This window comes from Ruditapes philippinarum, unplaced genomic scaffold (assembly GCF_026571515.1).
Source record: "Ruditapes philippinarum isolate M1 unplaced genomic scaffold, ASM2657151v2 ctg260_1_1_1_1, whole genome shotgun sequence".
Lineage (NCBI taxonomy): Eukaryota > Metazoa > Mollusca > Bivalvia > Venerida > Veneridae > Ruditapes > Ruditapes philippinarum.
In genome coordinates, this window is record NW_026861537.1 from 111,179 (window position 1) to 124,574 (window position 13,396).

Consider the following 13,396-nt stretch of genomic DNA (forward strand, 5'->3'; position numbering starts at 1 on the left):
TTCAGTAAAACTGTATCCTAGAGTTATGGATCTTAGTTAGTGATCTACAATAATAATACATGCTTTAATATCATGACATTTTTTCAGGGCAAACATATATTGAAACGTAACCAGATATTTTAAAAGTAAAGGGTATAATGCAATCCACTGATGAATTGTTACTGTGTAACACCTATCAATGATGAATTGTTACTGTGTAACACATATCAATGATGAATTGTAACACTTCTTTTTGGAATGTCTATCAAAATGTTAAAACACAAAATACAACCAAGACTAGATAACACCATTTTCATCAAATGAAAACAAACAAATAGACAGTATTCTAACTGAACATATCACTTTCGTCAGCAAAAGAAGAAATATAACATTCAAGGAAGACCTTAAAATACCCTGTCTTGTCAAAAATTGTTAACTTAAAAGTTATAATCTTTATTTCATTCTTTGTGGTTTAGAAGACATACAGAAAATTCCAATGTTGCATGATAGATGCGGGCTTTAACACATAGGGCATCTCAATTCCATTATGTATGATTATTCTAAAGGTTTTAGACAGTTTCTGTCTGTTGATTTGCAATTGTCTGTTACTTTATAAGTTTAAAGCATATCTTTTTCTAATTTGACAGGCTTTTGTGGAAATATCCCCTAGTTACCTACTATATGATTTACAACTTCTCAGACAAAAACCATTTTTGGTTCAACCTTTAATCAAATCATTTCCATCACAGGAAGCTTCTATCAAAAGGACTTCCTTTAAGCCTGTATCTTGTTTAAAATATTTACATATTCTGACAGATGGCCTCTCTAGCCTCCAATTTTTCTTTAATTTTCTCTGCGGAAAAGTAGACAGGTATGACAAATAACCAAATAATTAATTTAATAAAAAATATGGCACATGACATTAATGGAAAAAGAAATCATCATATAGTTCTTTCTGTTACAGCATTTAGAGTAAATATTAAAGTGCTATAGATTTTATTTTCTGAAGTTTCTGTGAACTAAACACTCAATATAGCAATTAAGAACATTAATGCAACACTGTTACAAAAAAGCTTGTCATGGTTAAAGAGAGATAACCATGTCCTTCGTGATCACTCTTAAAACTAAATAATGCATCAGATAAGTTACGCCTTTTGTTAAATACTATATAGTTTACCTTGAAAATTTTTAGGATGAATGCTCCAATATTTTCCAGTAGAATTCGATTTGGTCTCCTCTTATTTCGGATTTCAGGGACATATATATTGCAGGCTTTAATTAAATCTTTTATTGCATCACATGTTCTTTTAGTGTCTATAGAATCTGTAAAGAGAAACAGTGGGAGTGTCTTTATCATTTACAAAATGAAACTTGAAGAATGTATAACCATATTAGTATTTAAATTTGTAACTTTATTATCAATCTGTTTTTAAATATCAGGAAAGTTATTATAAAATCAAAATAGATGTGAACTAATAATTCAAAGAATACAACGGCATATTTAATTGTTGGCACCTGCATTCTTTGTAGTCTTTGCTAAGCATAAATGATATATTTTCATTGGTTAGCTTATATAATAAGGCCTTTGTAAGGTCAAGGTCAAAGGCCTAATATAACTACTAACCATTACTCTGATATAGTTACAAGATCTTTTTACATTTATTTTGCCGAGAAAAAACATTAGAGGAGAGAAAACCACAATTCATTTATATCTATTGCATTATACATGTCTAAAGATGCATTTTAACTGAAATATTCTGCATTATACATGTCTAAAGATGCATTTTGAAATATTCTGCATTATACATGTCGAAAGATGCGTTTTAACTGAAATAAACTATCTTTTGTTTAAGTGTTATCCCAAAACTTTTTTACCATATATGAGGAAAAATACATTGGCATACAGGGCCAAAAAACCCATCTTTATAGAGGCTGAATATAGGCTGCTTCCCCAACCAAACTAGCCTCTTTTTTCCCCCAGTTTGGTCCTCAAAATTCCCATGTCTTTTGAAATTTCCCATAGAAGTTAGAACAAAATTAAGTGATAGTGTTGAATTAAGGTATTTTACTGCCTTATTAGTATTTCCCAGTGGTTTTTGCTTTTCTTTTTTGAAGAACTTGTTTAAAGTTTGCCCCTTTTCCAAAAGTTTGCCAAAATCACGAACATTTTCCCCAAGAAAAAGGCTGAGGCCCCTTCCCTAAAAATGGTGTTTTGGCCCTGGCATATCAAAACATATTTGCCACAAGACTTTATTCATGAGCACTTAAGTACATTGTAGCGAGCACAAGTTTGAAATTACAGTTACAGGAGTCAATGAATTGGCATATTAAATCTAAATTGTTTTAATGAATAAGGAAAATCCAACTTTTAACATACCACATAGGGCTTCATGTACTTCCTCTCTGGTGTCACTGTACCTGTAAAATAACACTATCAATGTAAATAAATGTATATTACATGTTAAATTATGTTTAATGTGTACTACAGTAATAAATGTAATATAATTTATGTTATAACTAAGTTCCTGAGAGGGGACACATTTTCATATCAAAAATCAAAGCTCAAGGCCTTGTACTTTCAGACAAGAAGATTTTTTAGTTTGCATTTTTTATACTCATTTTCTAGCTCCGTGACTTACTTATGCAACAGACCGGAACCATTTGAACAACTTTGGCAGTCATTCCTGTAAAGTTTGGTTTCTTCGCAGTCATCGGTTTTTGGGGAGGTGTTGTTTAAAGAAATTGTTGACGACGCACAAAGACAGACAGTGGGGGATCACAATAGCTCACCATGAGCAAGTTGTGCTCATGTGAACAAACAAATTTTATGTTTAAGCTCTTTGGACCTCAGTGGATTTCCTTAAACAAGTCAGAGATGTTTTTTAAAGTAAACACCAAAGAAGTTTCTGATGAGATGAAAATGTAGAAAGTGTTGTTAATGCCCTCGTTATCAAAAGACAGCAGTCTTTCACTTTCAGAATAAATATGAATATCAAAATTTGGTAAATGTATACAGATAATATATTATACTCAGACCAATCTGTTATGACAAATGAAATGTTATGTTTTAACCTATATCAATCTATGCCAATATTTGAATGATAACTGGTAATATCAGCTCAACCAATTCATCATATAAATACAGTCAGATCAAATGCTAGAAGAAATAAGTTTAAAGAAAACAGCTCAGCACTCCACTTTTGCATAAATTTTCTGCAGCCGAAATTCTCTGCAATCTACTATTTATATTGTAAGGCTACAAATAAATGCTTCCCTTGCAATTTTAAACATCTTAGGTAACATTAATAAGATACCCCTTTTTTGTTTGTCGGATTTTTATGTCACACCAAAACAGTCTGGGCCATATTGCAACTTTACAGCTTTACATGTTGGTGGGGAAAGACTTCAGGTGCCCATCTGTGCACCATTTCAAGCACCTGAGTAGAACCACAAAAATTCTATATAGCTTGCTCACATAAAAGAATCCTAAGTTACTGATATTGAAATCCCTGATACCTTGAAGAACTGTACCAAATTCAAGGCGGCTCAAATCCATTTACAAATTCTACAGATCAGGCATCATTTTTTCTTAAACCTGTGTATGAGGACACAGAATCGGATAACTTGCTCCATTTTTTTGTCATTCTAGATCATTCTAAATTCTGCATAATACCAATAATTAGCTAGTACAAACAGATGTTGGTACATTTTATAAAAAAATCTGCAATATTCTCATAATTTTCATTGTTGTAATTGCTCTCAATGTACCTCTACTATATATAAACCAATAAATTTAAAATCACAGGTGTGTTATTGTGACAGCTGACTATAATAATCTCTCAGTTGTTTTTTTTTTTTTTTTTTATCTTACTGACAATATATCTGATCATTTTCAATTTTCTTAATTGCATTAATAATACCAAAGGGAAGTCATTTTTGCAAAAGATTCACAGCAATATAATTAATTGTCAAAGGGAAGTCACTTTTGCAAAAGACACAGCAATTTCATTGTCAAAGGGAAGTCACTTTTGCAAAATTCATTGCAATAATGGTACTTCTGTACACATGTAGAATTCATTGCAATATTGTTCTAAAGATCACTTTAACAGACATCATTTCAAAATTGTTGTCAATGGGAATCATTTTTTGAAGATTTCATTGCCATATTGCTACTGATGATTTTATCGCATCAATGATGACAAATTATGTCTTTTCTGGTGAATTTTTATCACAACATTGGTGTCAAATGAGTCATTTCTGGTGATTCTATGGCAACATTAGTGACAAAAGAAGGCATTTCTGGTGATTCTATAGCAACATTAGTGACAAAAGAAGTCATTTCTGGTGATTTTATCGCAACATTGGTGACAAAAGAAGTCATTTCTTGTGATTTTATTGCAACATTGGTGTTAAATGAAGTCATTTCTGTTGACTTTATCGCAACATTGGTGTTAAATGAAGGCATTTCTGGTGATTTTATGGCAACATTGGTGTCAAATGAAGTCATTTCTGGTGATTTTATGCAACATTGGTGACAAATGAAGCCATTTCTGGTGATTTTATCGCAACATTGGTGTCAAATGAAGTCATTTCTGGTGATTTTATTGCAACATTGGTGACAAATGAAGCCATTTCTGGTGGTTTTATTGCAACATTGGTGTTAAATGAAGTCATTTCTGCTGATTTTATCGCAACATTGGTGTCAAATGAAGTCATTTCTGAGGAGATTATTACATTCATGGTATCTATTCACAAGAAAACCATTTGATAACAAAACTTACTTTTGGTTCAGACTAAGTTCCTCAGGTCCCCACTTATCAAAAGCGTCTACTCCAACACCTGGTGTATTTCTTTTGATGTCTTTTAACATGTGAAAAAACTCCTGAACAAAAGAAAAAAAAAGAGAAAATTTCAAAACAGATCCTTAAAATAAAATAACAACATTTGTAAATGTTGAATATTAACAGATTCAAATACCACAGTAAAATCATCACCTCAGTGCAGTAAAGTCTTAACTCCCATTAAAATTTAATAGGAGTTAACCCATTGATGCACTATGGTAATGAAACACCCATATTCAAGTGTTTTAATGTTTTCATAAGAACAATATCAAATCATTATTCAAGGATCATTTATGTATGTAATAAATATATGCCTGCTAGTCATAATCAGAATTGATTGTTAAGCAGTTTGATGAAGATGTAAAGAAAAGACAGATAGATGTATCACTATGACAAATGATGATCTTTAAAATAACTTATTCTACTAACAAGAACAAGTAGCCATTTTAACTGTATTACTCAAGATAAACCACCAGGTTCATTTACATCTCAACAATAATATTGCATTACAAACTAAGAGGTCTGGTTTTAGTTAAATGTACTTTCTCACAAGCTTTGTTCTGTTTTCACAACACTAAAATCATATTGTTGAAATGCCATAGAACATTTCAGATGGCATTGTTCATTATAAAACCTGGTGATCATCAATGCATTATCTTAAGTATGAGTTGACTTGTACAAAAAATATAAAACAACAAATAATTTATCACAAGAAACTGTTCAAGACTGTATGATGCATAGAGGAAATGAGCAAAAGGTATGATTAAACATTTCACAACCTAAATAAGTATTCAAACCTGCTACCTACCGAGATCAACTTCTCATATCTAATTGTGCCAGTCATGGTGTCCTTGCCATAGTCCAATGTATCTTTCCAAGAATGAAGCAAGAATAACAATCTCAGCTGCCTGGCTGTGTGTGTCTCCAAAGCTGCTTTGATGGTAATAAAATTCTTCAGAGATTTGGACATTTTGCATCCGTCAATTGTCAGATGACCAGAGTGAATGAAGTATCGCACCCAATGGTCATTTTCAAAATATGCCTGAAGAAAACAAAAGTATTAATTGAATTCTGGATGTATCACATAATGATCTCCCACTGTGTATTGAATAACATGAAGAAGGTATGTAAATAATTTGATTTTTTTTTCAAAGATTATATCCTTTCAACAACAGCACATTTAAATTTCAGGATAACTTGCTGAGACATGCCTATGCACTTTTGTTGTTATTACACAGAATGATATCTACTTGGGTCTTACATTCATGATACATGTATAAGTAAGGTTTTATTTTCAATTTCAGAAAACAGAAAATTTAAGAAAGTTTAGCAAGTAGGGGTCATCCTATCTAAATGCATGTACATCCCTATGTACTTAAAACAGAGAGGGCAATGATAGCTCAAGATTGCTCACCTGAGATGCATTAATAGAAAATGTCATCATTTTTAAATGCAAAATTAGGTAATTAGGATGTTCCATTATTGACCAAAGAACAACATGATTTATTCAGTTCTTGAAGAGCTTTTGCCCTTGACATAGTAAAAGATTTTCAGTTTTCAACTTGTGCCACATGTAGCCCAAAAAAAATTTGAACTGACAAAACAGTGGAGTGTGGGAGCACCCTTTTCCTATGAACACATTTCTAGTTTAATTCTTATATAACATTCTGAAAAGGCAGTATTCACTGGTTAACAAAATAACTTTTGATGTCATCTGAAATTTAATTTCAGTTTTTCATATATATTCCACAAATTAAAGTTTAGTTGTACTTTAATGTAACCATGAAAGATGTTGGAAGACGTGATTGATGATAAAATGTTTCTAATTCTATTCTAAAGTACACATAGGAATAGAATTAATTGAAGTATGCTAAGAAGTAATCAGTAAGTAAAGTGCTTGACTTCATTTGGGTTATGAAGTATATCCTTTTCTCACATGTTTTTGGCTTTACTATTCATAGAATTGTGGGGTATTCAAAGAATCGTGGGGCAATCCCACTCAACTTGGCAATGGTGTGCACTTTGATTAAGTGTTACTTCTTGTACAAGGATTTATCTCAGCCACTAAAGGTTTTTGCTTTTATTTGCTTGTAAGTTCAAATACTAATTTTCACTATGCAGCCAGTATAAGTTTTGACATTTTCCCCTAAAAATTATCAAATGGTTAGGTCCAGTCTGAAAGATAGGCAAGTCCATTTCAAATATTTAGCAGGTTAAATGTAAGACACTTGGGGAATAAAATCAATAAAATTTCCTTTGACTCAAAACATGGTAAGATCACAAATCTATGTTCAACTGAAGATTGTGTAGTATAAGACAAGATGTAATAAGATCCATAATACAACTTGTAATGATGATTTAAACTGGACAATATCATGATATTCATATGTACCTCTGCCTGTGCCAATTCATTGTCATGATGAGGGAATTTGAGATCCACTCCTCCAGTGTGAATGTCTAGTGATTCTCCAAGTATACTGCTGGCCATTACAGAGCATTCTATATGCCAACCTGGTCGTCCCTGTAAATAAATATATTATATACCGTTTTTAATCTTCATTTGGTGATTCTTTTTGCCAAATATGTAAGCTTTGAGTATAATAGTTTCTTAAAAGTTTTTTTTTTATTCATTTCTAAAGTCTTGTTTAGGCTCTTGTGACCTTCCTATGCATCAGATTGGAACCAAATGTATATAACTTTTGTAGAAGTTCACCTAAGAATCATTCCTGTGAAGTATGCTCAAAATCCATCATGTGGTTTAGGAGGTGATATCATTTTAAAAAATTGTGGATAATGATAACCAGCAAACGACAGACAGATTTTCACCACAAAAGCTCATCTTAGCTTATGGGTAGCTAAAAATATTCACAGAATCTGATGAATCAGGAAATACATGTACTTCACATATACATGTATTACCATACAAAATAGATTTACAACAAGCTAAATCACTTAAATCAATGACAATATTCTTGTATATAAAATCATATATTCACCTTTCCCCATGGAGAGTCCCAGGTTGGTTCCCCAGGTTTGCTAGCTTTCCAGAGAGCAAAATCATTGTTACTCCTTTTCTCACTCATCCTATCCTCTGATATACTCAACTCACCTGATAATACAATAACACGCGTGTTAATATATATTGTTTTAATTTTCATTTTGTAAGCCTTACTCTAAGGATTTTAGTCACACTGATATTAAGGCTGTATAGCATTTACAACTCTTCTGGTGGAGAAAGACCTCAGGTGCACTTCTTAGCATTTTTTCAGGCACCAGTTTGCATCTGATTTAAAAAAACAGAAGAATGGACATCCTTCATTTTAAAGTGGGGATATAAGATATATCCATAAATTTTATAGTGTCAGAAATGTTAAGGAAGCATAATGTGGAAATAAATTTTAGCCGCGTCATGACAAAGCCAACATAGTGCGTTTGCGACCAGCATGGATCCAGACCAGCCTGCGCATCCGCGTAGTCTGATCAGGATCCATGCTGTTCGCTATCAGTTTCTCTACTTGTAATAAAGTTGGTAAGCGAACAGTATGGATCCTGATCAGACTGCGTGGCAGCGCAGGCTAGTCTCGATCCATGCTGGTCGCAAACCCATTATGTTGGTTTTGTTGTGACCCGGCTCATATATAAAACACACCTTCTCCCTCTTTCAAAGCCTTCATATCACCATATGCCTCGGGTACCAGCTTTGCGTAGTAATGACTGGGTGCATTGCTAAAAGCAGTTGTGTCAAAATATATAGAACCATTGGACTCATACCTAGGAAAAGGTAATAAAAGACATTAGCACAAAATATAAAGAACTTTTGACTGGTTACAAGGAAATAATATTCGACATAATAAACAAAGAAAGGTATAAAATTAAATTTAATGTTTCTAAGGGTATACATCGTAACAATTTCTTTATTTTTTTTTTTGCACTAGAAAAATTCTAGCCACTTCACATGCCTGCATTTTTTTTTTACTATTTCATAACTAAATTGAAAATAAAAACAGTTATTATTTATTATTATTCAAATAATATTTTTCAATTTCTAAATTCAAAGTCTAAAAGTTGAATATCTTGGTTAAAAATATTTGATTTTTTTTGTTCTGACCTTGCAATCAATTTTACAAAAGCTTACCTTGGCAATAAAGAACATTGAAAGGTGATTGTCATATTCAAATTATCTAAAATGCAAGTTATGTAGACAATCTATCCATAAATAATTAAGTTATAGCCAGAAATAGGAAATATCAAGCACAATTCAATTGAAGGTCAAGGTCATTTAAGATTCAATCTCAAGTTAAGGTCTTGTCCTAAGAATGTTGTAAGCAAGATTGAAGATAATCTTTTCATAAATAACAAAGTTATAGCCCTTGGAGCAAATTGTCAGAAAATTTTTTAACCTTGACCTTCAGGTCAAATTCAGTCTGGCCCACTTAAAAGGTTTTGTCCAGAGGGTTGTTGTGTCAAAGTGTGAAGGCAATCCAAAAACATAACTAAAATCAACTTAAAAGTTTTCAGAAGGCAAGTCAGCAAAGGCAACATTACCATGACTTGAATTTTTTCTCCGAAAAACAGACAGGAAATATATTTGTACTTGTATTTTTATTTTACCACTTACATGAAAAGACAATCATTGTAAGAAGAACACTTATAAGAATGCAAATTACACTTTCCAAAATAAAAACTATCGGTAGGAAATTAAATGAGAAATATGTCTAACCCGTAGCCATTGTCGATGACTTTCTGCACAAAGTCAACCACTTCTGGCACGTAATCACTCACTCGAGTCAATACATCGGCACCTAGCACCTGAAAGAAACATATTGCTTAAGTTAGAAAATAAGTGCTTTAAAATGATTGCTTATCACATTACATTTTAAAGGCTTTTCGTTCTTCAAGTCTAACTGATTGAGTAAGGTTTCTCACATGCCAAGGCTTTTGGAACAAGAACATGGAAACTCATCAATAAAATTAAATTTCCTTGCTTTTCTGCAAGTTTCAACAAAGAAAAATTTCAAGTAATAAGAATTTCTGTCAATTTTAATTGAATTTTTAAATGGTATTAGATTTGGAGTAACATATCTTTCCATCTTGTGCAGCAGCAATTTGTAAACTATATTCTATTTTTTTTTTTATTTATTTTTTTTTTTTTTTTTGGTGGGGGGGGGGGGCATTTATGCATAATATGATTCTTATGGAAAATTTATATTTGAGAAATAAATCTTGAACTTACAATCTTGAATGTTTGTGGTACAAACGGTGATCAATATTAAATCAGACTATATAGATGATTCATTACCTATTTAATGCATTACATAAACAAATAGAAAAATGTATCATATACATGTCCTCTTAATCTTGAAATAGACAACTAAGAAATCACATTCACTCTGTACTTTTAATAAAATATATGAAATGATTACCATCAAAACTTGATTAAAACTGCAATTTCCCAGAACTGACAAATATTAAAATATTCTAATTACAAAATAACTCGGGTGTGCATAAGTGTGATTAAAACACAGTAGGAATTTAACTCCAAACTCTTGTAAGGCAAACATTAGCTCAGGGTCCCGTTACATGCATGGTGTAGATTTACATCAGGTAAAATGATCTCATCACAAATATAGAAATTCCATCACCAAATTGAAAAAAGCTCTAACACACATTTTATATAATTATTGCTCAGGTCATAAATTCTTCCTAAATAAACAAATCTGGTAGAAATCAAGAAATACATGCATTTCATTTACACAAATTTCAAAAGTATTTATTCATCCCCGTAATACGAGTTTTTCCGTTACATTCTATTATTCCGCACTCTTTACGCACAAAAAATTAAATCCTTTCAAGAAATAACATATGTGGATGTAAATTTTATCAATTATCAAAATACAAACAGATTGTGCTTGGGACATAAAGCAGCAAGTAACAGCAGTAGCCTCATGATGAGCACGCAAATTTTCATAACATCAAATATATATAATTATAGTAAACTCTACTTATAATGATATCGCTTCTTATGATTTACTGCTTTTTACAATATACCACTTATTAGGATATACCGCTTTAAAAAATGCTGTTGCAGGGGTCCTAACTCTTGTTTTCAAATTGGTTACCTCTTGAATATAGAGAATACATGGTTGATGTCGGAATGGGAAATGTTTATCTGGTAAGCGAGTTAGTGTATCTTGGTGAGCTTCAGCCAGCCTAGATTCACTTTCACATTGAACTGGACAAAACTTCTCCATTCCTACAATAACCATGCATTTGATTTATCCTGTTTTTGTCTAGTTTAATCATGGCTTTAGATTTTTAACATTTATTCTTACTTTTCCCTGTTAAAACAGTGCCTATATGTGATTTTGTTTTGCTGCTAACCATGTGACATAAACATGTCACCATAGGTTAATCATGTGACATAATGACTGGAGATTGATAAGTTTAACTCTTGTCTGCTAAAATTTTTAAGTTAAAAGGGACATAACTCAAAATAATTGCTTTGAAAATTGTGCTCATTGTATTTCAACTACACCTTGTCAAAATAAGCAAGCATTCCAAGTTTCATGTTGATACTTTTTGAAATGTGTGAATAATGGGCGACATTAAAGTTTTTGCAGGACAAAACCAACAACAATGATGCTGCTACAGCGATCATAATCGCTTTTTTTTTTTTCATAGAATGGTGTAAGATGTAAACAAAGTCACTAATAACTCCAAATCATGTTCAATATTTACAAAATACATGTATAATGTACCAACAATTTAAAATCATTGCAATATAAAAATGGCAAAATTTTAATAAGCAGGTATTTCTAGGAGCAAAACATTTTTTTATCATCTTGTTTCAGGTACACATAATTATGATCCTGTGGTTTAAATTTATCTTTCAATGACATTTTATTTCAGAAATATATTAAAACTGTTATGTGTGGGTGAGAAGCTTTATTAAGACCATGTTTTTCTCATTAAACTCTACAAGTAAAGACGTAGGTTTCCATAATTTACATCATTCACATCAGTTATAGTTAGTCCAGATATAAAACATTTAAAAAACTGGAAAAAAAACCCAACTTATTCATGTATAAGGTTAGAGTTTGTGACTCAGGATAATGAAATTAAAATTGTCTGTCCTGTCACAGGTTGGGCAACAAATTTAATGAAATAAAAGCTGACACTAACGTACTTATTGGTTTAAATTAGGTTTCTCAATCTTTACATAGAACTATTATGATACGCTATTTTAAAGGGAGAGCACTCACTGACAAGTTGTTGCCTGTGAAATCTATTAGATCTACCAAAGGATTTGAAAACAAGAGCCACCGCCGGGCGGGGGCAACGCTCGACTTTTTACTTTTTCTAAACGCAAACATAGAAAGGTTTGAACATATATTGACGTTTCCTTTTTATAAATTTAGTTGGTCTGTCTTGACACATTAGTTTTGTTTATATATTTTGTATATATATATGAATATAAACATTAATAGCAACAGTACGCAATTTCTTAAAATAGCAACATGACGCAATTTCTAAAAATAGAAAAAAATGACGCAATTTCTTAAAATAGCAACAATGACGCAATTTCTAAAAATAGAAAAAAATGACACAATTTCTAATAATAGAAAAAATGACGCAATTTCTAAAAATAGAAAAAAAAATGACACAATTTCTAAAAAATAGAAAAAATGACGCAATTTCTAAAAATAGAAAAGAAATGACGCAATTTCTAAAAATAGAAAAAAATGATGCAATTTCTAAAAATAGCAACAATGACGCAATTTCTAAAAATAGAAAAAAAATGACGCAATTTCTAAAAATAGAAAAAAATGACGCAATTTCTAAGAACAGAAAAAATGACGCAATTTCTAAAAATAGAAAAAAATGACGCAATTTCTAAAAATAGAGAAAAAAATGACGCAATTTCTAAAAATAGCAACAATGACGCAATTTCTAAAAATAGAAAAAAATGACGCAATTTCTAAAAATAGAAAAAATGACGCAATTTATATATATATATATATATATATATATATATATATATATATATATATCTATATATATGCATATATATATTCAAAAAAAAAAAAATATATATATATATATACATGTATATATATATGTATATATATATATATATTTGATATATATATATATATGTATATATATATATATATATATATCTTTGATATATATATACACATGTATATATATATACATGCATATATATATATATATATATATATATATATACAAACACATTCCTCCATTTACGGGGCATCGGTCTATTTGAGACCATACTTGTGGGGTGTATATTTAATGTGGGGCATACATAAGGCCTCGCAACTCTGGCATGTTTAAAACGATGTATGGGGGCGTAGGCTACCCTTCTTACATAGTGCCCGTAGGCCGGTTTTAGTAGTAAATGATATATGTCCCACAAATGTATATATTTAATATGGGGTTTTATGTTATTAGTCAATATGTTTTCACCTATGGTAAAATCAAATATATAGTTTTATATATATAAATTAGTACCCCTTAGTTCTGTTGTATGGAAATGTTCATTATAGGCCTAT

The 13,396-nt window shown here is 31.1% G+C and overlaps 1 protein-coding gene across 1 annotated transcript in view; it reads right to left on the bottom strand.

The window, feature by feature from the left end:
- The window catches only part of LOC132715979 (cysteine--tRNA ligase, cytoplasmic-like), a 119,464-nt gene that overhangs the window by 5,493 nt on the left and 100,575 nt on the right, over window positions 1-13,396 (bottom strand). The window contains exons 7-14 of the mRNA XM_060699097.1: window positions 9,541-9,629; window positions 8,470-8,591; window positions 7,817-7,929; window positions 7,213-7,341; window positions 5,629-5,862; window positions 4,761-4,861; window positions 2,357-2,397; window positions 1,157-1,302 (exon numbers count right to left, since the gene is read on the bottom strand). Of these exons, the coding sequence (XP_060555080.1) occupies window positions 1,157-1,302; window positions 2,357-2,397; window positions 4,761-4,861; window positions 5,629-5,862; window positions 7,213-7,341; window positions 7,817-7,929; window positions 8,470-8,591; window positions 9,541-9,629 (975 nt within the window). The remainder of the gene's footprint in view (window positions 1-1,156; window positions 1,303-2,356; window positions 2,398-4,760; window positions 4,862-5,628; window positions 5,863-7,212; window positions 7,342-7,816; window positions 7,930-8,469; window positions 8,592-9,540; window positions 9,630-13,396) is intronic.